At 38.4% G+C, this 25,355-nt stretch overlaps 2 protein-coding genes across 3 annotated transcripts; both read left to right on the top strand.

Moving 5' to 3' along the window:
• The first annotated feature begins 129 nt into the window (after positions 1–129).
• On the top strand, positions 130–16,831 carry LOC146687488 (apical endosomal glycoprotein-like). Of its 2 annotated transcripts, none has more exons than XM_085439656.1 (24): positions 130–255; positions 361–576; positions 673–792; positions 917–1,069; positions 1,158–1,249; positions 1,780–1,947; positions 2,225–2,422; positions 2,533–2,641; positions 3,848–3,970; positions 4,057–4,156; positions 4,342–4,501; positions 4,630–4,726; positions 4,872–5,015; positions 5,641–5,828; positions 6,256–6,421; positions 7,042–7,260; positions 7,365–7,543; positions 8,518–8,755; positions 12,107–12,266; positions 12,369–12,483; positions 13,848–13,965; positions 16,338–16,431; positions 16,527–16,605; positions 16,690–16,831. In XM_085439656.1, exons 1-24 carry the CDS (start codon positions 138–140, stop codon positions 16,789–16,791), a joined length of 3,456 nt encoding a protein of 1,151 aa, XP_085295782.1. In that variant the 5' UTR covers positions 130–137; the 3' UTR covers positions 16,792–16,831. The 2 variants fall into 2 exon arrangements, with proteins under 2 accessions (XP_085295782.1, XP_085295783.1); XM_085439657.1 differs by having other exon boundaries at positions 131–255; positions 908–1,069.
• A 1,615-nt stretch (positions 16,832–18,446) lies between these two features.
• On the top strand, positions 18,447–21,281 carry LOC146687487 (uncharacterized). The gene is made up of 4 exons (XM_085438438.1): positions 18,447–18,727; positions 18,830–18,877; positions 19,475–19,587; positions 20,719–21,281. The coding sequence occupies exons 1-4, from the start codon at positions 18,691–18,693 to the stop codon at positions 20,842–20,844; spliced, it is 324 nt and encodes a 107-aa protein (XP_085294564.1). The 5' UTR covers positions 18,447–18,690; the 3' UTR covers positions 20,845–21,281.
• The last annotated feature ends 4,074 nt before the right edge of the window (positions 21,282–25,355 follow it).

The following is a 25,355-nucleotide window of genomic DNA, read 5'->3' as shown; positions in this document are numbered from 1 at the left end:
ATCTCAGCCGGCTTTTGTCTTTTTGTACAATTTGGAAAGTCTTAGCAACACTTGTGTTTATGCAGTTTCACACTGAGATAAGTGTAGACAATCAGCAGTTTTAAGTAGGTTCTGATCTGATGTTTCCAGGTTGGTACATGGCAGTGGAACCTAACCAGGGTGATCAAATGAGCCCTGCTACCCTCCAGAGTCCCCTTATGAAACAGGCCAGCACCACCTGCATACTGCACTTCTTCTACAACATGTATGGGGAGGGTATGTTTATAGGATCTATGTCTTCAGCAAATAAATAAATAAATAAATAAATAAATAATACAATTCAAAAAATTTATTCCAACCTTTGCAACAATCAATCAACAGATGCAGAAGAGCTGAACGTGCTACTGAAGGAGGGATCCAGGACCACCAGGCTGTGGTGGTTATCTGGTAACCACGGAGATTCATGGCAACACGGTGAAGTAACGATTGGCAGAATACCTCAGGACTTCACCATCCTGTTTGAGGCCTCCAGGACCTTCGATATACCCGGATACATCGCTATTGATGATGTGGACTTCACCAACTGCAGCTTGCCTGGTAGGCTACCTGCTCACCCTGTGCGCTCTGATGTCCTCTTTACTATTTTGTCCCTTCTGGACATTTATTTTTTATCTTTTTAAAAATTATTATTAGAGCCACACCCTCAGTGTCCTGAGGGTGTGTTCACATGCAACAACAGCGTGTGTGTGGACACCAACCATGTCTGTGACTTCAGCGATGATTGTGGGGACTGGTCTGATGAAAACAACTGTGGTGAGAAAAGAAAAAATGCTCTGTGGTAGATTTTGTACTTGGAAACTGAATTTTTGTATTAATTACATTTATTTTTTTAATTATTCACTTCTTTCTTTATCTGCTAATCACATAGAGCTACAAGGTGTGTTGGAGCGCTGCAGCTTCGAACACGGCCTGTGTTCCTGGGCAGCAAGCGATGTGGACACACCCGGAGCTGAGTGGACATATCACAAAGGAGAGGACGCCTGGCCCCACCACGGACCTCACAGGGACCACACACAAAATTCTGATGCAGGTCTAAGAGTTAAAGTCTGAATTAACTTTGCTTTGAATCAGTAATGGTATGATTTATTTTAGTTTTTAATTCCGTCTTATCCAAACAGGTCACTACATTATACCTGGAACTCACCTGAGTGCAAGTGGCGAGGCATCAGAGATTCTGTCCAAAACTTTATTGCCCAGCTTTAATTGCAAAGTGAGTTTACTGTATGTAAATTAAAGTGTTGTTTACAGAAAAACACCACCTTGTGTTTTTTAGGGTACTGACAAGTCATGTCATAAAGTTCCATAAAAGCTAAAAAATAAAAAAAATCACCAAAATGTCAAATGGGGAGAAAAAGCAGGCAGTTAATAAGCTTTTAATAAGCTGCAGTGGTTTCATTAATACAGATAATAGTAATAGCTGATGGGGGCAAAATCTTGACAGATTGACAAACTGCAGGAGATAATAATAATAACCTTTGATGTATTTAATAGCATCTATATGAAGCACTTATGGGGCACAGTACAAATAAAACTGCTGAACACTTCTGTAATTATACTACAGTAATTAACAATGCTTATCTACACATATTTTTATTACCTTTCTGATTCTTATCTTGAGTAATTGCAGTAAAGTATTAACTACTCCTGCAGGTTGCTGAGTCTACAAGAATTCTTTAGCAAACACCATCCTGTCGTCAGCCCGTTCTTTTTATGCTCACGGTACTGTTGTAATACTTTCAGGTGAGATTCTTCTACTTCAGCCTGAATGATGCTTCAGGCCGACTGACTGCACAGTCCAGGACTCTACGGTCCGGTAGTGACGACAGAGTTTTATGGACCAGGGAAGCATCACAAAGCTACAGCTGGCAGAGAGCCGAGGTTACGTTGTCCTCCGCAACCAGCAGCAAGGTTAGTGAGGACACAAGCAGTTAATTGAATGGCAGCCACTGCCTCATGTGTATAAATGCTGTTAGACATCAACTTAAATAATAGCCTTAAATCCCTGAAGCTTACAGACATTATTGAAATTATAAGACCAAGAAGACTGTTGAGGCCTTTGCATAAAAGTATCTGTAGACGAATGAATACTTCTTATATGTACAATATAATTATGTGTTGTATCAGAGCAGTTCCCCGGCAGAATAATAGCTAAAAGGCCACAGTCTAATCTCTGTTTTATCCTCAGATTGTCTTTAGGTATGAGCTCGGCGACGGTCTCAGAGGTCTGGTTGCACTGGACGATGTATCTTTCTCCAGGGATTGTGTATTTGACCCCAACAACAGCGAGCTACCTGACCTGTCGTCAACCTCTGCCCCACCATCAACCTCTAACACACCCACTTCTCCACACTTGACCTCTACTGCACCAATAAACCCCTGTCAGGTAAGCTGCAGAATCTGACTTTATTTCTGTGATAGCAAACTTAGGAAACATAAATTATAAACAAGTCTAAATACACAGTGGGTATTTGTCTCTTTTTTTTCCTGATGCAGGATAATGAGTTTTTTTGCTGGCAGTCACAGGGAAAAGTGTGTATTCTGGCTACCTTACAATGTGACTATCATCTAGACTGCCCGCAGGGGGAAGACGAAGCCGGCTGTGGTGAGAGCTGCATATTGTATTCAAGTTTGTCTTGAAAAAAGTGTTATTATCAAAGTTGTGGCAAAAATCCATTTAATCACTGTTTTTCCTGAATGTGGCTAGTTGCAGAGGTCATTTAAAACAGTAACGCTGCCATAAAATACACTTCTGTAGTCCTCTAAATGCTAATGTTGCCTACTGCGACAGTCCTTAAAATAATTCCTCCTTTGCAATGGTTAAAATGGTTTATTCATCCCATTTTAAAGCCTGCATGTTGTGGTGCTGCTGAATTTCATTATTAGTGTTTTTACATTTTGACAGTAAATATGGTAGAGTAAATATTACCAAACAGTATTATGAAATTTCACTCTTACTTACAGTGTTTATCCACTGTATAAAGATAGTTTTATTCTCAGGCTTTTTTTTATGCCAAATATTCATTTTTTTTAAGCCGTGCTGTATAAAAAAGAAGCACTGGAATAGTTGGGAAAGTTTTCATAAGCGCAAGAAATCAGATACAGATGGACTCTGCATAGAAATGAGTTGCACACTTATCCCCAAACAGGTCATGTGCAATTTCAGCGCCAATGAAAGAAGAAATTTAAGTCCTCGCACACTTATGCAGTGTTGTGATTTGTAAGCCTTGATGACAATTTCAGTGCTTTGACATAACCCTAAATAGGCTGTTTGTGCTAGAAAACCCTCCAATGTGGTTGAATTATAACAATTCTGCAAAGAAGAGTGGGTCAAAATTCCTCCACAGCAATGTGAACGATTCATTGCCAGTTATCGCAAACACTTCGCTGCCGAGGGTGGTGACTTACAATTATTAGGTTTAAGGGGTGAGTACTTTTCATATATGGGAGACTAGTAGGTTTGCATAGCTTTTATTCCCTTAATAAATGAAATCATCAAAACTGCCTTTTGAACTCAGGAAGGGGGCAAAACGTTTTCACAGCACTGTAATTGCCACCAAAACCAATTGTATGCCTTTAACAGGAGAAAACTGGATCAGTTATGCTCTTCTTTCTTTTGAGGCTTGTGTTTGGGCCCAGCACCTGTTTTTTCTTTGGCCGTGATGACCATGAATATTGTGACTGTTTTATCAGCAGAAATTCCTTTGACTGACGCACCTGCATACAACACAAAATCTTTTAAAAGCGGTTTACTTCTCTCGAGTGAGTGATTTCCACAGCAGTGTTACATCTCTTGATTTGAACCCTTCAGGTCCGTGCACATTTGAGAATGATCAGTGCCGATGGACTGATGTTAGCGATGGACAGAGCAAGTGGCAGAGGCAGCGAGCCAGTAACAACACTGAGCCACCCACTGATCACACTGCAGACACAGGTGGCTGTTATTGAGTAGTTCATTGATGTTATTGTCATAGCTTCACTTCACAGCGTGTTTAATCACCACGTGTCTGTTATTCTCAGGCTACTACATGAGAGTTAATTTCAGTAAGGGGTCTACACAGAGTGAAGCTCAACTCCAGAGTCCCCCGCTGTCTCCTTCGTCCCCCTACTGCCAGATTCGGTAAGCAGTGATGCGCAGACAAATGATCGCGTCAAACCTGGTTATTTTGATGGATATATTTGATGGATATGTCCGTGTATGAATTGCTCAATGCTTCAAAGCTCCCCTCCCCTCTTTCTACCATGCAAGTGTCTTCCCAATCCAACGCTCTCTCTGCGTCTTCCTTCCTTCTTTCCTACACACAGGTTTCACTTCCACATCAGTGCAGAGAGCGCTGGGTCACTCAGAGTGCTTATGCAGCAAGCTGGAGGGAGTGAAGCAATCTTGTGGTCACGTAGTCACAGCACCGTCTCTCATTGGAGCCCGGAGCATCTGCCTCTCGGCCTGCACCAGCAGCCTTATAAGGTGTTTGATTTTGCCTCCTCTCAACAATGAAAAATGTACACAGGAAGCAATGAGAACAAATGAGTTTCATATAATAATAAATAATAAATACTAATCATTAAAAAGTGCCTGACCATTTTTGTCACCAGGTTTTGTTCAGTGGCATGAATAATGCAGCTGCTTCTCATGTTGTTGCTGTGGATGATATCTCTTTCCTAAACTGTGAAAAATCCTACCAACCTCCAGGTAAATAAAGTTAATTCAAAGTGACTGTTAGTGAATATATGACATGAGAGGTAGGGGAATGAGTGTGGTGCATGTATCATTTTATATCCATTTTTGTGCCATGTTCAGACTTCCAGGATTATTTTTGTTTTCCTTCCCTTCTCAGCTCTGGCGTCCTTTGGCTGTTCTTTTGAAGATGGTCTGTGTGCTTGGGTTCAGGGGGCTGAGGATCAGCTGGACTGGCTTAGCGGGGCAGGTCCCACTCAAACCTCTAACACCGGGCCTGCAGGAGACCACACCAGCAGCAAAGGTCCTTTTACCTCATGCTAAATTTTCATTATGCTAGTCTGTATATTTATGCAAGTGCCAGATGCCTTGTGTCCATCAAGGCTGGCCTTTGTAACCTTTGCTGAGCATCAGCCACTGTAACCACAAGAGACCATTAATGTAAATTGACTGTTGACATTATAACAAGTAGAACTGAGTGAACAGGACAGACTGAGTAATGTCCATCACAAAATGGCAGAATGCACATAAAAGACAAATCCTGCAAGACTAACTGCAAGATGGTGCATCTTAATTCCACAGTTAAAGCTTAAAATTGATTAACTGGGGAGTTTTCATAAATTGTTATAAACATTAGCTTAGTTTTTGGGACTATATAACCAAAAAGAAATAGTATTGTATTGCTTGAAGCAGTGGCATGATACATAAAATTATAGTCTTACAAAATGTCTATTTCTTTTTACCTTTAGCATTTATCAAATTTTGGTTTCTAAAATTCTCTCTTTAAACTTTTTATGGCTCAGTGTGACACAATGTGAAAGTGGAGCATCACTCCTCACATGCCACATATGCAAGCTTAGGACATAAGTTGCAAATTTATTTTTATTAAAAGGTTGAGACCTTGAAGTTGTCTTGTTTTTGTTTCACAGGGAAATACCTTTACATCGAGAGTTCCTCACCGAGCATAAAGGGTGATTCAGCCCAGCTGAAGTCTTCACTGCTTCCACCTGCTGGTGAAAAAGGATACTGTTTTTCATTTTGGTACCACATGTTTGGAGCCACTGTGGGTTCCCTCAAGATGTTCCTGCAAACATCTGATCCCTTAGAGAAAACTCTGGTAAAAATATGCATGAAATTAGTCATTTTCTCAATTTATTTTATCCAGTGAACGCCAAAAAATATGGCAGAGGCCTTAAGAAGGCCACTTAGGTTTTTTTTTTCTTTTTGTTAGTCATGCCGTTTTAGTCTGGACACGTTACTTCCCTTTACTGCAGGAAAAAAAAGGGAAAAAAACGTCTGTGTGGCCGATTGAGAAATATTTGCGGCTGTTTCCACTGTGTTTTTCTCTGTGTTATTATACTTTTCACATTCTTGTGAAATGCTGATTGCAAAATCACATTAATGCATGGCATAATGAATGCAAGATGCACACTTTCAGTGCATAACACTGAGAACCTTAACAGACAGTGCATAACACTGTGTTGCAAAAATCCTCCTCACATCCTTATTGGGATGAGTGAATCAACATTCTGTCTTTCCTGTAGGTGTGGCAAAAATCAGGAAACCAAGGAGATGAGTGGCTGCAGGTTCAGAGCCATGTGAACCTGCAGAAAGTCCACCAGGTTGTTCTGGAGGCAGCAGTGGGGGGAGAGGCTGGAGACATAGCCATTGATGACATCTCCTTGAGTCCTGGAGCATGTCCTGTTTCTGGTAATGGAGCTGAAAATGATAAAAATTCCAAGCAACCACATTAATGTCTGTTATTTGCTATTTTTTGCCACACATGTTAAGTAATTATATTGTTCCTTTTCAGTTTACTAACTGTATAGATCAAATAAAATGCTAAATGGGGGCGTAATAGTCATTTTGCAAGTATTCATTTAAAAAATGATGCAATAAGTGTATAAAAACATACCAGGTACTTCACATGGGCATTTCAAGTTGCCCTGCCTCACACTCTCCTCTCCCCAGATACCAAAACAAGCCCTCCAAAATTTGTGAGGAAGCTGCCAAATTTCTATTTCATCCTCTGTCAGCTGCATCTCTCTCTGATGTTTCAAACTTCCATCATCCCAACATCCACCCCTTGGCTCCAAAGAGATGTTTACTTAAGTTTAGACTCCAATTTCATTCATTTGCTCTATTAGAGTTCAAACAGGAGCTCTCTGACCAAAATACAAAATAGTTTAGCAGCTCACTGAAACTGCAGCAGAACTAGTCTTATCCAATGCACAGGGAGCTAATTAACTGCAACAGATATTACAGTGTTAATCAAAAACTGTCATGTCTAATGTCCTCAGATTAAGTTAAAATGTAATAATGTTGTACAGATTTGTGTGACTTTGAGGATGGGAGCTGTAACTGGGAGCAGCAAGCAGCCAGTGATTCTGAGTGGATCAGACATCAGGGATATACTCACAACCCTTACACAGGACCGGAGAGCGATCACACCACCAGCACACCTACGGGTCACTACTTCTACCTGCCTTCATCGTCTACTGACCGAGCTGGCCAGAAAGCTGCAATGTTTTCACCTCTGTACCCAGCGGGTGAGAGACTCAGCAGTATTTTTATATAATGCAGACAGGGGCCCGCGTTCAAACAGGGCCAAAACAGTTCAGGGGATTCAGATGTGATTTTTTTTGTCCTTCAGACAAAGGATCTTGCGTGCAGCTGTGGTACCACATGTATGGCAAAGGAATGGGGACACTAAATGTTTACCAGCAAAGTGAAGATGGGAAGGAAGCTCTGATTTTCTCTCAGACAGGAGACCAGGGCCTTCTGTGGAGGTTCGCTCGGGCTTCTCTTCTGCCTCGGCTTCATCCTTACAGAGTGAGTCACAAAGATCCATCCAAACTAGTGAACAGAGCAATTTAAGTCATAAATAAGTTATTTAGTCCAGTGAGAAAATTAGTTTTGTGTATTCAGTACATACAGAAGCAGAGGGCAGCGCTCCAGCTGTAAACCAGTGCCTTGATCAGAGGCACAAAAACAGTTACATAAATAAACACGTGTGAACAAATAGATGCACAGACAACAACAAAAAAGCAGTACAGTGTCTAAATACATTTTTAATTTTTCACACACACACTTATTCTAATATAAAACATAGTTAATGCTTTTCTGTTAATTCAGTAATTATAAAATATTAGTACATTTTAATACAGGTTTAACCCTGCTGTGGGTCATTATGTCCCCATAATCAGTATTATTACTCTCCACTGAGGTTGTTCTTTTTTTTTGATGACACTGTACTTTCACTTCCACTACATTGTGGTATTGTTACACAAGTAAACTCTGGGAGTGTTTTTTTTTCCATTACTACAACTGTATATATTTGTAAGCCATTTCCTTTATGTTGTTTTCATATGCTGCTTAATTTGACTGTGTTTAAACAACATCTGTAAATATTCAAAATAATGTAAGAGGTGTCATATTTTCATTTAATCTTTGTGTTGTGTAGAAAAAAGAGTTGTTTTTGTAAAATGGAGTTGAAACGCATGCACTAATTGTTCTCCGAAAACACTAAAGTGTTTCCTGGTAATAATGTGGTGAATTAGAGTAATCTACAAAAAACAGAAGACCAATATTTCAAAACCTGATCACATAAAACTGCATAAACACATATTACTGTGAGAGTTTATTTTCTTGGGCAGACAAAAATTATGGCACATTAATTGGTAACACTACTTTGAGTGTACAACAGTGCAGTGTCATGGAAATGATACAAAAATATTTAAAAAAACACTAAAATAACTCTTCCACTAAGATTTTTTAAAATCTGGTGTACATGCTTTGTGTCTCAGATTGTGGTGGAAGGTGTGAAGGCCGGCCCTACACAGGAGGGGGACATGGCTATTGATGATGTACAGCTGACTGATAATCAGTGTCCTCCTCGTGGATTTTGTGACTTTGAGGACACAATGTGTAGCTGGAGCAACCTGGGTGAAGGAGTCGACCAGGGAGACTGGCTCCATGGCAGTGGTGGTTCCCCGAACCCACATACAGGACCCAGTGTGGATCACACTACTAATTCCACACAAGGTAGTAACTATACCGGATAGAGACAAAAAGTAGACTTTACAGATGCACAAAAAACACAATTGCCATGAGCAGTGTTGGTCAAGTTACTTGAAAAATGTAATCAGTAACTAATTACTGATTACTTCCCCAAAAAATCCCGTTACTTTACTGATTACTTATTTTCAAAAGTAATTAATTACTTAGTTACTTCGTTACTTTTTAAAAGCACGATTTACAACCTGAATAGGTGATAAAGCAATAGCTCTTTCAGCCCAATTCTACTTTTTTTTGCATAATCCATCATACAAAATGTAATCAAATGGAAAAGTCTCTATTTAAAACTTGTTTTATTAGTTTTAATCTTTTAACTTTATGCATCAAGCAAAAATTTAATTATATGTAAAATTCTCTGACTGGAAGAAATTTGTTTAACATTTAAACCTATTTTCTGCACATTCCAGAACATAAAATAAAAATTTTTTTTGTGTTTACACTCACTCTTTCAAATAGATGCAAGTGAAACACAGTAGAAAATAAATAAAATCAAAGACTAGCAGCCCTGTTGCTCTATTTTCACCTGTAAAGCAGGACTGCGGTAGGCGGAGGTTTACCCTGGTGCAGGTGTGCCGCAGCGGTCAGTGGAAGAATCCGCGAGTTTCTCTGTGAATTTCCCATTACGTGGTTGCGCACTCGGTGCTTGCTTGGAAGTTTAGGGGTTTTTTTCGCTGTAAAAAGAAGTTTTCTTCCCACGCACAACGGACACTAATGTTTTTGTCACTTTTTACGGAATCAAACTCAAAGTAAGGTCAGTACTTCCACGCTTTAAACGCTGCACACTCATACTCTCTCCCACAATCGATATATTATCCTTTGTTGATCTGCACACAGCTGTTGTCACGAACGTCGCACTCGCTTACGTCACTGTCATGAAACATTCTCGCAAAAAAAATCACGGTTTTAGTAACGCAGTAACACAGCGTGCTTACGGGAAAGTAACGGTAATCTAATTACCGTTTTTGCGATAGTAATCCCTTACTTTACTCGTTACCTGAAAAAAGTAATCGGATTACAAGTAACGCGTTACTGCCCATCTCTGGCCATGAGTTCAGTTATACAGGGAGTGCAGAATTATTAGGCAAGTTGTATTTTTGAGGAATAATTTTATTATTGAACAACAACCATGTTCTCAATGAACCCAAAAAACTCATTAATATCAAAGTTGAATGTTTTTGGAAGTAGTTTTTAGTTTGTTTTTAGTTTTAGCTATTTTAGGGGGATATCTGTGTGTGCAGGTGACTATTACTGTGCATAATTATTAGGCAACTCAACAAAAAACAAATATATACCCATTTCAATTATTTATTTTTACCAGTGAAACCAATATAACATCTCCACATTCACAAATATACATTTCTGACATTCAAAAACAAAACAAAAACAAATCAGCGACCAATATAGCCACCTTTCTTTGCAAGGACACTCAAAAGCCTGCCATCCATGGATTCTGTCAGTGTTTTGATCTGTTCACCATCAACATTGCGTGCAGCAGCAACCACAGCCTCCCAGACACTGTTCAGAGAGGTGTACTGTTTTCCCTCCTTGTAAATCTCACATTTGATGATGGACCACAGGTTCTCAATGGGGTTCAGATCAGGTGAACAAGGTGGCCATGTCATTAGTTTTTCTTCTTTTATACCCCTTCTTGCCAGCCACGCTGTGGAGTACTTGGACGCGTGTGATGGAGCATTGTCCTGCATGAAAATCATGTTTTTCTTGAAGGATGCAGACTTCTTCCTGTACCACTGCTTGAAGAAGGTGTCTTCCAGAAACTGGCAGTAGGACTGGGAGTTGAGCTTGACTCCATCCTCAACCTGAAAAGGCCCCACAAGCTCATCTTTGATGATACCAGCCCAAACCAGTACTCCACCTCCACCTTGCTGGCGTCTGAGTCGGACTGGAGCTCTCTGCCTTTTACCAATCCAGCCACGGGCCCATCCATCTGGCCCATCAAGACTCACTCTCATTTCATCAGTCCATAAAACCTTAGAAAAACCAGTCTTGAGATATTTCTTGGCCCAGTCTTGACGTTTCAGCTTGTGTGTCTTGTTTAGTGGTAGTCGTCTTTCAGCCTTTCTTACCTTGGCCATGTCTCTGAGTATTGCACACCTTGTGCTTTTGGGCACTCCAGTGATGTTGCAGCTCTGAAATATGGCCAAACTGGTGGCAAGTGGCATCTTGGCAGCTGCACGCTTGACTTTTCTCAGTTCATGGGCAGTTATTTTGCGCCTTGGTTTTTCCACACGCTTCTTGCGACCCTGTTGACTATTTTGAATGAAACGCTTAATTGTTCAATGATCACGCTTCAGAAGCTTTGCAATTTTGAGACTGCTGCATCCCTCTGCAAGATATCTCACTATTTTTGACTTTTCTGAGCCTGTCAAGTCCTTCTTTTGACCCATTTTGCCAAAGGAAAGGAAGTTGCCTAATAATTATGCACACCTGATATAGGGTGTTGATGTCATTAGACCACACCCCTTCTCATTACAGAGATGCACATCACCTAATATGCTTAATTGGTAGTAGGCTTTCGAGCCTATACAGCTTGGAGTAAGACAACATGCATGAAGAGGATGATGTGGACAAAATACTCATTTGCCTAATAATTCTGGACTCCCTGTACAGCATGAGTGACTCAAGCAGCATTCATAAAGAATCATTGTGCGAATAAAGCACTTTACAATTATTGGCTCGTGAGAAATAGCAAATGAGCGCTGACTGTTTGAAATTTCATGCATGAAACACTTGGCTCGGTGCCTAATGCAGAAGCAAGCTGTAAACCAGACGACAAAACTGTTAGCAGGAGGTCACTTTTTACACAAGCAGAAAATGTAGAGCTAAGTTTATTCAATGTTTGCATTAACCTGATGTTCTTGAATCTAACATTCACTTTTTTTTTTACGTCTCTTTTGGGTCTCCTTTGGTCCTGGAGGAACCTGGAGGAGTTCTTACTTGCCTGAGTCTATGATAGACTCCAGATATATAAAAAGATGAATTAGATTAATTCTAAATAGAATATAAATATTAATTGTAGCAGTTTTATTCGCCAATAAGGTTCCGCATAGAGACAGAATTGATTATATAGAATAATTTGTCATCGGTAGACTGTGTTTGGCCTAAAGGAAGTATACCATCTGATAAGATAAGATAAGATAAGATAAGATAAGATAAGATAAGATAAGAGGAACTTTATTTATCCTGAGGGAAATTCTTTTGTCGTTCATTATTTTGATATGCATGCTTGTTTGAAATCACAGTTCTTTATGACACTGGCTGCTATTGTTAATCTGAATGTGCTTGCTGTGTTTCCATCAGGTCACTATGTTTACGTGGACAGTTTTGTGGGTGAGTGGGGAGTCTCATCCTTTCTGGTCAGTGATGTTTTACAGCCCTCCACACGAGGGCACTGTCTCACATTCTGGTACCACATGTTTGGAAACCATGTTGGGACTCTCCGTGTCTATATAAATAACAGGTAAATACTTCTGTCTGAAGATCATTAATATTAAACAATATTATTATACGAATGAAATTTTCTGCATTACATAAAATAAATGGGTGTCATCCTGTCTTGCAGGAAAATGCAGGCTGGTGGTGATGAAGTGGGCCTATTGAAGTGGACTGAAACAGGAAACAAGGGAGAAAAGTGGCAGATGGCAAATGTGTCTGTCACGCATGATGAAGCATTTTGGGTATTACTGAGCTTGTGATAAGTTTCATGTGGAGAAATACACAAAATATAAAAGTGAAAAATGAAATGTTGATTTTATATTGCAGCAGATTACATTACAGATTACTTACCATTACAGAGAAATGATTCACAGATGGACACAAGTAACACATTTGGAACAAAAACTCTTATGACTGCTTTTTGATAAAGCCCATTAGCCAATTTTTATGATGACTGTCAACAAAGGCAGGAGTTGACTTTAGAAGTCTAAAATTACTCCATTTTAAAAAAATATATACATATAATAATAATAGGGGTATGGGTTGTACAGTGGTTACCCACTTTGTACCTATGGACGTAAACAAACCCAGGTCCTGGTGACTCAGGATTTAAACTATGTGCTTTTCAGATGTGGATCCCAGGGCCCCACATCACATGAAAATGTTTCTGTTAAAAAAAAAGGCTTTGAGTGCTAGGTGAGAGTAATTGCTATATAAATTAATGCTGCATTATCACTACGTTTGATTTATTTGTTTTAACACTTACAGTTGTAATATTATATTCTTATGGTATATATTTAAAATTATGACTTATTCAGTTTCATCTTATTCAGCGTCACGACGTGGACGTGTGTATTGCACTGCTTTTGTCGTTATCAGTCGATGAACATTTGATGACCTGATTGCTCCTCGTGTTTTAACTTTGCTCTTTGATGCGTAACAGTTCTTCTCAGTTGGTTCTTTATAATATTTAATGATAATTTTACTTATGGATGGACAAAATGTTAATTTCAGTTATGCAGAGAAGGTCTGACAAGGATTTTTATGCAAACCCTTCATGAACCTCAGCATTAACAAAACACTGAAATATTAAACTAAAAGCAGCACTTAAGAGATTATGTATTTGAATGGGTTTACTGAGGATTTATATAATTTGTGGCTGAGTATTTCACTTTCTCTCAAAGCCTTCATTGTCTGGGAATTTTGACAGATGTCAGGAGCAAACGTTTGAATTTATAGGCGATGGCATACATGCTGTAAATGCACTTGTATTTATGGGCTTTAAGACTTTATTTACATTTAAATTACAGATTGTTTGTCAGTTCTTTTGTTAAACCTGCGACTCACCGACTTCATTCATGGAATTGAGCACTCATATACACCCATACAGTGATATACCAATCCCTTTAATTTAAGCAGTCTGGATCATAATTTTGTTTTTGCATGGAAGTAATATTCTTCTTATGTGATTTGTACACAGTTGTGTGAGCTGAGAGGTGGGCAGCAGTATATATTTGACAGCTACATTGCCTCGCTACAGTCTGCTTCATGTTTTTTTTTAGATATTTATGTAACCTTTAAACTTCTCTCTCTTTCCTTGCCACAGTTTGTGTTTGTGTATCAGCGAGGCAGGATGGCAGGTGGGGATGTTGCTCTTGATGATATCACCATCATCCCAGGCAGCTGCTACACAGAGCCTTCCATTGATCACTCTGACAATAAGGGTAACTGTAACTTCATGAATACATCTTACTATTTTTTTTCATAGAAAACTAGAAGAAAATAATTTCTTGTACTGTGGAAAAATGCTTTTCTTATGTAAAAAATGACAAATTATTTGTGGGTTTACATATGATCCCAAATGACCATAGCAAAACACCTACTTGCATTAATATTTGGGGCAGACACTGTCTCTTTTTTTTTCTTCTTTTGCACTTTATAGCACAGACTGCCAAGCAAGGTTTACTCCCAATTGTTCAAATCAAGATACTTTAAATGGGTCACGAATATTTATCATTTGATTTTGGCAGCTTGAAGTTAGTGTTAGGATGCCTGGGTCGTTGACCCAGGGTTTTTGAGTTTATTATATTATGTATACTTTCTAGTCTTTGGTTTCTTTGAGTTCTGTCTTATGGTTTATGTCTCTGTCTTCTTTAATGGCTCTGTCTCCCCTATCACCTGCATCCCCTTGTCTAGTTCGCGTCTATGTGTATCCTAAGTTCCTATATCCCCGTGTTCAGTCAGTGTTTGTGTCTGCCGTGGTCCCACGTCTCTGTTCCCTTTGTAGTGCCTGCATGTGAGTCTGCGTCTTTGTTCAGTCTGTGTTATGTGTTTCCTGTTTTACTTTGAAGGTCTCTGTCTTTTCTCAGTGTGTTCAGTTTACGCTTCTTTGGTCTCGTCAGTTCTGATTTGCCCCAGCTGTGTTTCCCTCCTGTTACTCATTTCCTGATTGCTCCCTCTGAGTATTTAAGCCCTGTGTTTCTTAGTGTCTGTGTCGCGATCTATATGGGCTCAAAATGTAGTCATAAATATTTTGTACTTGTAAATCGGTTTTGTACTTGTGAAAAAGATTTGTGTGTGCGTGAAAAAGATTTGTGTGTGCGTGAAAAAGATTTGTGTGTGCGTGAAAAAGATTTGTGTGTGCGTGAAAAAGATTTGTGTGTGCGTGAAAAAGATTTGTGTGTGCGTGAAAAAGATTTGTGTGTGCGTGAAAAAGATTTGTGTGTGCGTGAAAAAGATTTGTGTGTGCGTGAAAAAGATTTGTGTGTGGACTTAGCCAAAAAAACCCTACAAGTTACAAGTACGAATTTTGACCCTATATTTCTTCCTTTCATCTGATTGGTGAATGTCATGTCAATCACAAATGTAACAATCCAATCAGAGAACAGATGGGTTTGGCTCTCAGAGGGGCGCTTTTTTTGAACTGCAGGTCTTTGAAGGGAATAAATGCCCTTTTACATGCCAACCCAGCGTTTACCTTCATCACCACGAAGGAAAACAGTCTGTGGTCGTCCGAGTTTGGTGATTTTTGTGTCACAGGACTACATGTTTAATTTCAGGGACTTCCACAGCCTTTTCAACAGTGCTGCGGACAGCGCTGCGGATGCGGGCCAGTGTTTTGGAAATGACAGTCTTCATTACAAAGCTTTCTTCGTTATGGATTAGCATACATGTTTTTATTGAACTTTTGAAGAACCAGCAAAAAACCTCCACAAACTCTTGTAGTTCACATAAAGTCAGAGATAAAAACGACAAGGAGCAGGTGCATCTAGTACAGGTAGAGCTGCTGCAAAAACCCACAGAGCCCAGCAGCCAGCAACAAATTCTGGATCCTTTGCTTTTAGTTAGCAATTAGCATTAGCAGCACATCCGATGCGTCTGATGTGAAAGGACTTTTATGCTGCGCGCTGTGACTCACAGCAATGGTCCCGGGTCAGCCCTGACGTTGTGTTAAACTAATCCTAAAGTAATAATGGTATTTCTAACCACTGATATACCACAACTTAATCCTTTCAACAGCTGCTGAAAGTAAGGGGACCTAACTGCTATCGGATATTTATATAGAGATTACCCTTCAAGGACCTGCAGTTCAAAAAAAATGCCCCTCCGACAGTCAAACCCATCTGTTCTCTGATTGGATTGTTTAATTTGTGATTGACATGACATTGACCAATCAGCTTAAAGGAAGAAAAATAGGGTCAAAATTCGTACTTGTAACTTGCAGGGGTCTTTTTGGGCTAAGTCCACACACAAATCTTTTTTACACACGCACAAATCTTTTTTACACATACAAATCTTTTTTACGCATGCACAAATTTTTTTTACACATACAAATCTTTTTTACAAGTACAAAACCGATTTACAAGTACAAAATATTTATGACCCCATTTTGAGCCCATATGTTTACCTCCACCGGACAGTGTGTATTTGACTAAACAATGACCAGACAGTGCTGCTCATTTATGTGCTTTTATCTGCCTTCACTGATAAGAAGAACATCTTTGAATACTGTCAGCTTCGTCTTTCAGAAAATTAAATATTGGAAAAACAGTCATCTGTTTGAATGTGCATTCATCATGGTTCTCTTTGTGTGCAGGTATGATTGTCGGCCTTGCAGTTGGGCTAATTGTTCTTGCTGGGATCATCATCTTCATCGTCCTTGTTATGCTGAACCAAAATCATAATAAAATGTAAATTTAACAACAGTGATTAGGGATTCAACATCAGGTGCACATTAATGATTGCTCGTTTTTGATGTTCAATAACATTTGTACTTTGTGGTCAGGAATCAGCAGCTATTTGTGAACGATGACGATGCGATTAACCAGAACTCAATGTTTGACCTGTATGACTGCAGAATAGATGTAAGTAAACATGATGTGGTAACAGGAATCCTGTTTTTTTTTTTGTTTTTTTTTATCAGATTATTTAAATATGTTTCTTTTCAGGGCACGCAACATGGCACTGAATCTGACTTCTCCTTCTTTAACAAGATTTATGATCCATCGCCGCAAGCAAGGGAGGCCACCACTTCATCGACTGACGCTTAGGACAGATGTTTTTCTGTCAAAGTAAATAAAATAAGTAAAATCGAAAGGATTTTCTCTTTATTGAATAGATGTTAATTTCATGAAATCAAGTAAATTACGTTGGAATGTGCATGTGGGACTTTTCTCAGGAGAGAACATAATCAGTAATTCCTTAAGTGTAGGATGCATCCCCCTGGTGGGCCCTGAAGATACTGCAGGTTGGCATAACAATCTTTTGCCTTTTAAATTATTCACATAAAAAAACAAAACAACACTAAAAGAAGACAACCATTGTATTTAAAAATGAAGCATTACTCTTGGTTTTCTGAACCATTTTCCCATCTTTAGCATTCACTTGTAACAGGAAAAACTAAAACAGGGGAAATGGCTATCAGGTGCAAGAAGTAAAGCTGCTGCCAGCAAGTCGAGACTAAATCAAAGTGAATCAGTGAAAAATACATTGAAGAAAAAATACTCTAGCTTCTGCCTGTGCTGAGGTAAAACCTTTGCAAAAACTTATAGTATTCTTATTTTAGGAAACTATACATTTTCCTGTCATTGTGTAAGGGCACTTTTTCTATAAAGGATCTTATGATGTCCAAAAGCAGCAGCTTCTTTCAAGTCTTTTTATTAGACAAAGTGCAATGTATAATACAAAGCACTTTCAGAATTTCTACATTCTAGTTCTCTCCTCGACCATTAAACAACAAAGAAAAACACACAACCAAACATAAAACAAACAAACAAAAATCAGGAACAATAGTCGTGGGCCTTTCAAAAAAAGTCCAGAAAAGGGGACCACAGTTTATAACATTTGTTTTTTGGCCCACAAGAGATTCAGGGTAGTGGCTCAGTTTCTGACCACATTACTGAGGTTTACTACAGTGTCAAGCTAATATACAGTGGTGCAGCGGTCTCCATTCCACATGTTTTCTATGGTTATATTAGCATCAAAATACACTTGAAGTGTTTGAAGTGCTACATGTAAAAGGCTTTCCTTATGGAGGATGCATATTTTCAAGAATGATGTTTGGTCCTGAGTTCACCCACTTTAACAACTGTGTCCGTCCTGATTGTCCATGGGAAATATTCAATTATCAAAATAAAAAAAGAATTCATTTGTTTTCTTTTCTAAAAACAAATATAGAAGGTATAATTTATTAAGTTAACATAGGCTAATTCTGACTAATTACAACAATCCATTTCACACTGATCAGTAGCTGCACTTCATGTTCCAGAGGTTGTTCAACAGAATTAAACTTAAAAACATTCAGTTCTGTTATTTCAAGGCGCATCCTAATTTATTTTTGCCTATCCAAAATGAGAAACCCATCCAAGTCAAGTAAAATACTTTTACCACAAAAAAAGAAAGAAAAAGAAAAATATTTAATTTTTAGGATGATGACTGAAGTACTCTGGTCTTCTGCAGGCACATCCTTTACTACTCAGTTTTTAAAAATCCTGGAAACACCTGCTTTCAAGATTACCTGTCTGCATAACGTAATAATCTGTGTGTGCAAGAGAAAAAAAATGTCTTCTAGAACATCGAAGGCCCTTTTTTTTCCCATTGTGATTCATTTATTTGATTACTCAAAAAAAAAAAAGAAAACTGGATCTTCATGGGGCCCCTGCTTGGGTTTGAGAATGTCACTACTACGCCCCTGTGTCCGCTCAACGAACCCACTAGGTCGGGAAAAAATCAGTAAACTGCATTTTTAAAGCCAAAGATTGGCTTTAAGGCTCCTTATTTATTCCCACCGTGGCATACATCGAGCAGCAGTTGAAGACAGCCGCGTTTTTTTTTACGGCTTTTAGCCCACCAAACCACTTGGGACGTTATACTCGACGGCTTCATTGAACGAGCTCACAATCAGAGAGTACCAGGAAGACAGACAGAGGGAGAACTGTGCTGAAAGAACAATGGGAGTAGACGTCGAAACCCTCAGACCAGGAGACGGTAAAGCTTTTTTTGTCCTCCCCTCTTTGGTTCCAATTATTCCGTCCGTTTAAAACTATATTTGCCTTTGGGTGTATATCAACCTTCGTTTTCTTTCTTCAGGAAAGAATTTTCCGAAGGAAGGATCGACAGTTTCAGTTCACTATGTCGGTAAGCCTCGCCTCTTTTTGACCATTTATTCATTTACTTCGAGGTGAAAAAATAAATATGTATTAGTATAAACTGGGTTTGTAATAAGCATAATTTCTCATTTCGTGGACCTGCGGACAATTAAATGAGAATTTGATTGGTGGCAGCAAGCTAATTCTGTAGCTAGCACTGCTTAGCTTAGCTTAATTTAGCGTAGCATAGTTTAGCGCCTGGAAATGAGGGGGCGGATAGCCGGACTCTAAAGACACCCTCTCTGTAATTCCTTCCCACCTTTAAGATTGCCTCGTAATACCTACAATAAATAAAATGCGAGAAACTGCAAACTATCGCTAGGGTAACGTGTGTCTTTATTCTAAGGATTTGTGCTAATGTGAGATATTCTAGCCGCATCCTGACGGCAGCTTCCGGCGTCCTAAGATGTCGAACAATTCCTGCTCAAACTAAGCTGCACCGTGTACCCTCAGCAGTACATTTTTACCCAGTCACCCTGTGTGTGAATACAACATGACAGTCACTCGAATCTTTTAATTTGTATCGTTTGGCTTCGCAGAGGCTATCAGGCTTTGACTTTATTAATTTGGGGGTGCTTTCCGACAGGCACCCTGACAAACGGCAAGAAGTTCGACTCCTCCAGGGACCGAGGATCACCCTTCCAGTTCAAACTGGGCGCAGGTGAAGTCATCCGTGGTTGGGATGTAGGTGTAGCTAAGGTAAGTGGAGCTTTGAAGGGGCACACTGATCAATGTTATGTTAAACACATGAAGATACGTTCGGTGCCTTCGTTTTGGCAATAGCTCCGAGTCATTTCCCCCTCAAAAATAACAAAAAAATATCACTGTGGCTTACTTTAGTGTTTATGTGTAAGATTATTGTAAGTCACAAATGAATCTGTTAAGATGTTTCTGCCTTTTATTATCAGAGGCTGCAAATATGAGCAGAAACCAGGCCATCCATTATCTACATTTTACACTCTGAGCCATTTTATCTGATGTTTGCTAGCAAGCCATTTTAATTCTGTTATTTCAGTACTGCTTTTTAGAGCTTATGTTTTATCATATAGATTTTATTTAATATTTGCATACTTATTTTAGTTTACATTTTCATTTCAAAAGGATTTTATTTTTAATAAAGTAATGGTCTGCCAAAAATACCAGAGATTTCATTGCTTGGCTAGATTATGAGGTAAAATTGTATCATAAAGGTATGTCAAAGATCGTAATTAGGATTGGTTGTTTTTTGCTTTTTATTTCATGTTTCTTATTAACTTAGTCATGAAGTGCACAAAGGCCAAAATACTACTGTGGTTATGAGGTGTATAAGTTTAAATATTTCAAAATACAAACACAATCTTCTACACAGAAAAAAAAACCACTTTGCGATCGGTTTGGTTGCCAGCAGCTTGCTGCTGTTGCCTGAAATTTGCAAGGAAGACACTGCCTTTTCCGCAATCACTCGCCCACTACTTGCTGCACAGTAGTAAAGCACTAAAAAGTGCAAGGTGCAAACAGGCAGTGCAGAGCCATCAGTCATGCAAACTGCAGCTGCTGCACACACAGTGAAACTGTTCATGCTGCATGTTACAGTAACAGAAAATACAGGCAACTTTCATCTGGGGCCTTCAGGCCTAGTATTTGTTGTTGTTTGTTGCTGTCTCATATGGCTTCACTCATTTAAGCCAGCGTGAAACGTCTAATGAACTATATTCACTTGTGTAATTTTTTTTTTTCTTTTCTTTTTAACACATCTTCAAAGCTGTATCAATCACTGGGAGGGCTTTTAAAACAAAGTAAACTTTGTTCATTTCACTCACCTATCTAACTTGGTCTTCATCTCCTCCACAGATGAGCCTGGGCCAGGTGGCCAAGCTGACCTGCTCTCCGGACTACGCGTATGGCAGCAGAGGATATCCACCCCTGATCCCTGCAAATTCCACTCTTATCTTCGAAGTGGAGCTTCTGAAATTCTGAGGGTTTAAATTGAGTGTTACTATTCATTTTTTTTTCTTCCTCATCCTTTCCATCCACATTTAATAGTTTGATCAAAGGTGCTGTCATTATCATTCTCAAACCCTGATTATTGTAGAAAGAATTTGTCTCAAATACATCTTGTGTAGATGTATTTGAGACAAATGAGAACAGGCAAATAAGCGTCTTAAGGTAGTGAGATGATTGTGAAGTCTCTAAAATTTGAAGTAGTAGTAAAATAATTTGGGGAAATGCTGGTAGCTTTCTTGCTGGAAGTTGGATGACATCGGTAATACTTTTCTCTGTTCAATAAATATGAAAAACCCAGCTTAAGACCAGAATTCAGCAATGTCTCTGTTCAAAGAAATCAAAATCCACCAAGGCCAGTGCTTTATCTTGTGAATTTTAAATAAAATTATTTCAGTTGTTTCTTTCTTTGACCATGCTCAATCTCTCCACTGAAGTGACCAATAGATTCTGGGTTTTGTTTTTTTTGTTTTTGTTATTTAAAACTCTGTGTAACAGCACTGAAAATCTAACTAATTAGTGATCTAGAGGTGTTGGTAAATGACTTTACTGACCTTTTAAACAGTAGGCTCATATTTACCAAACGCATATGAGCAATATTGATCTCATCTCACTTTATGTAGAAAGTCTTTGCCAAAAAAAGCCTGTTTAATAGGTTTCAGATGAATTTAAACTGGCATTGGACGAAAAAAAATCAGTATTAAAGGATATGATTGCTGAATCTGGCCAGTTTATATTGGTAACCTGAAAATGACAATTTAATGCAGTCTTGGATGCTAAGTGAAATTTGAGGATTTATTTAGCCTTATTTTCTGCCACTTGCCTGTTAAATTTTTAAGTTACCTGTTTATCTGCATCTTACCTATTACTCAACACAAAGGGCACACGATAGCACGCCAAAAAACAAAGTAACATTTCAAAGCGTGTTGGATATCAGTCCTTTTTAGGAAATTTTCATATTGTTCAAGCGTTTTTAAAGTAATGTGGTAATCCCTGTCAAAACACATATAACACCTTTTAGTAATTTTTTTTTTTCTGAGTAGATTTATCCCTTCAATAAAAGTATTGATTTCACAGCTTAAACAACCAAGAAAAAAGGAAACCCTTTCTATGTTTGGAAATAGTAATGCACGGTGACCTGTTCAGTTTCAAACCTAATCATGCCATTTATATTGTTGGTTACATTTTACGAAACCTGTTCTCCTTTAACTTTCCTCCTGTATCTTTGAAGTTACAAAGTGTCTTTGTCTTTTGTCATAATACAGTCACATTACTGGTAGTGGGGGGGGTTTCTTCACTGTATCATCCATTGGAATTTGTCTTATCTTTGGGAACTGCATTCTTGAATTAAAAGCGTAAACTATAAATGTCTCATTCATTGCTACACCAAGTCTCTTTGGGAATTCTAGTTTAGAAGACTGCTGTATTTCCCAGAATTGGTGCAGATTTCTAAATGACTAAAAATGTGTTTTTGTTCTGCTTGCTTAAACGTGTGTCAAAATTGAAATCCTTAATAGGAAAGATTTCTGCTCTGTGGGTTTACTGGTTGGAGTTAAACTGATCTGTAGCAGTTTAATGATAAATCCTGACCAGGAGTGTGAATTGCATTTTTTTACTTAGCAATACTTTAAGTGTGCTTTTTTTTTATATAGGAAAGAGATGAGTTTTTATAAAGTGCCTATAAACAAAGAGTATTGTTAGGCTAATAGGCATTGCATTACTGTAATTAAAAGCAGTTGTTTAAGTTTTATCATATTAATGCCTAATTGAACATGTTAATATTATACAGCTTCTTCAGTTAAAGACAATAGTATTTGAGATATATCCATTTATTTGATGTCATATATATATATACACTGAGTTCATGGGTTTATTTTTAGTAAGTTTATCAATAATTTAATGTAATTATGCTAATATATCTGTAATAGCTATTTTATAATACAGCAAAGCAACACCCAGGGTGCTCCTGCTTGTGTTGAGAGCCTAGCATAAAGTCACACAGGTGCCGCAGTTTCCTTGATCTCGTCTACATGTTTGTGTCCATGATGCACCGCCATCTAGTGGGGAATAATTGAGTTGCATTCACTTAGACTCAGTAAGCTACCATCATATATATGTCATAAGATTTCAAATCATTTGACAATGGCTGTTTTATAGTCTGTTGTGTAAAAACACAAACAAAATAAACCCCAAATAGTATTGATATTTACTGCAGTTTATGCCCCTAGTAACCTGCACCACCTAACGGATGAAAACAGGAAGTCACTGTAGTTTTGAGAAAACTTTTATGATGACAGAAAAATTTCAAGCATCAACACGTTTTTCAGGTCATAATGAAACAGCATTGCATAAAATACCATAAAGAATATATTGCAAAATCAAAGTGAATTTACTCAAGTACAGGTGTTAGAGCACATCATCTCATGTGCCACTGTGCTTTTTTTCATTGTATATTCTGATCTTGATTTGTTGAGCTGTAAAGTAGAATTTAGCAACAAACATATACAGATATACAGCCATTAATATAGTTATATAGCATAGCTACACTTTTACTGTAATGCACACGATGCTGGAGAAACAAAGCAGAGTTCAGCAATAAACAGAAATATTTGGGCACAGCCTGGTGGATCTGAATGTCTCAAGATTACTTTATGTAAGAAGGATCCATCAAGTGGAACGATCTTTGTTAAAAGGATCCCGGTCATTCGATATGTGTTTGGGCTTTTATGAGACCTATTTAACAAAGCCCACCTCTGCAGTCAGTCACGAGCTCTCCAGCTAATGATCCAGATGATAAGTTTTAGCCCGTTACACTTCCACTTACTAATTTACCTGTATTAGCTCATTTAATATAACATGATTTTCCTATATTAGATCGAACTCTATAGTATTCATTATTTTCCACTTTCTCCGGAGCTACATACAGGTTTTCACTTTTTAGCGTTTGTGTCATCTAGCAATCACTTTCTTTATTGCAGAAGCATCGTAGCAGAAAAGAAAAATAAACAGATCTTCAGTACAAGGCGTGTAGTTTGCCTTTCTGAACACTAGAGGGCACTCTGGTACTCTGGAGTTCATGAATTCAGAAGGCTATATAATAATCATTACTGTAATCCAAGAAACAGATTGCTACAGCATTCTTAGTGTGCTCTTTGTTCTCTGGCTGGGGAATCAGAACTTACATGATCAGCTGCTAATTTCATTGAACATGAGTTCAAAGGTGACAAATGTTAGCTGGTTGCTGGCAGTTATTACTTATCCCTTTTTTTCTACAATGACCAGTAGATGGGAAAATATAGTATTATAGTATTAGTATTATAGTATAGTATAAGATCAAAACATCAAGAAAATAATTTTCTTCACAACACAGAGAGCTTTGTGATCTGGTAGGTGAAAGATCTCCATAATTTCCACTCTTGATTTGCTTGTAAGAGTCACAATCTCAGGCCTTAGAAACTGAAATGTTAAGAAAACACAAATACACTCAAATGTATGCCATTCTACTCCTCCTTTTCATTAGGAATCATATGTAAATGATGAAAATATGTTAGTTTTTTTAAATTATCATATTAAATGTAATTTTACCTTTTCTTCACAGGAGGTTGGTGACTTTATTCCTGTGTGGATCATTTAGATTGTTGTAGCCCTGGTTATTGATCCACTCAGTAATGGTAGTTAGATGGTCATTTCTCATGACACCTTTGTTTTGAAGCAGAGAAAACCATGTCTTTACCATCTCTGTGCTGTGTTTCTGAAAACTGTTTTCGAAGGTGTCAAGCCTGGTTTTACTCATTGGGTTGTTCTGAAAGTTTTTCAAGTCCTTTTCACTATCCAACCAGAATGTTGGCATTGCACCAAGGATCGTCAGCTTGAAGGTTCCCACAATATCATCTTTACTTATTGTGTTGGCCAAGTGTGTTTGTGATGTTGTACTGGGAAATTCACAATGTATTTCTTTAGGCACGTAAATGATTGGGCGTTCACCGCCATGATATTTGTGTACATCAGAAATGTTCCCAGTAATTGAGTTTGTTGCCATTTCAAGCATGGCTTCTGCTAATCTGCTATTCTGGTTCAATTTTCTGGCCATCAATATGCTACTGACTGGTGGCTGGTGATCTGCATTGATGAAATGCCCAATTCCTTTATTTTTTTATTGCATATGTTTTCCATTCTTTGCATAATTTCACTTTTCCAACTTCTTCCTGATGTAACTTTTTGCTTTCTTTTATGACTTTTCCAGAATTGCTTTTGCTGTTCCTCCAGTGTGTGATTTAGTTTTTTCAATCACTGTGTAGAGGGATGAATTCAGTTTGTTCTGCCAGCTGAGGTCTTCATGGAATGGCTGTATTGCAGTTTTGCTTAACTCTGTGAAAACGGCCAGCAGCTCTTTCAAAGTAAAACAGAAAACATAACACAGAAACTCGCACTTGACACGGGGATACAGCAGACAGAGGAGGCAGCAACTATGGATCACAGAAAGAAAA

The sequence above is a fragment of the Copadichromis virginalis genome, linkage group LG18 (assembly GCF_057382275.1).
Source record: "Copadichromis virginalis isolate Kocher_CV1m ecotype Utaka linkage group LG18, C_Virginalis_male_GT1.1, whole genome shotgun sequence".
Taxonomy (NCBI): domain Eukaryota; kingdom Metazoa; phylum Chordata; class Actinopteri; order Cichliformes; family Cichlidae; genus Copadichromis; species Copadichromis virginalis.
Note: the sequence above shows the minus strand (reverse complement) of the source record. Positions and strands in the feature narration are given on the sequence as shown.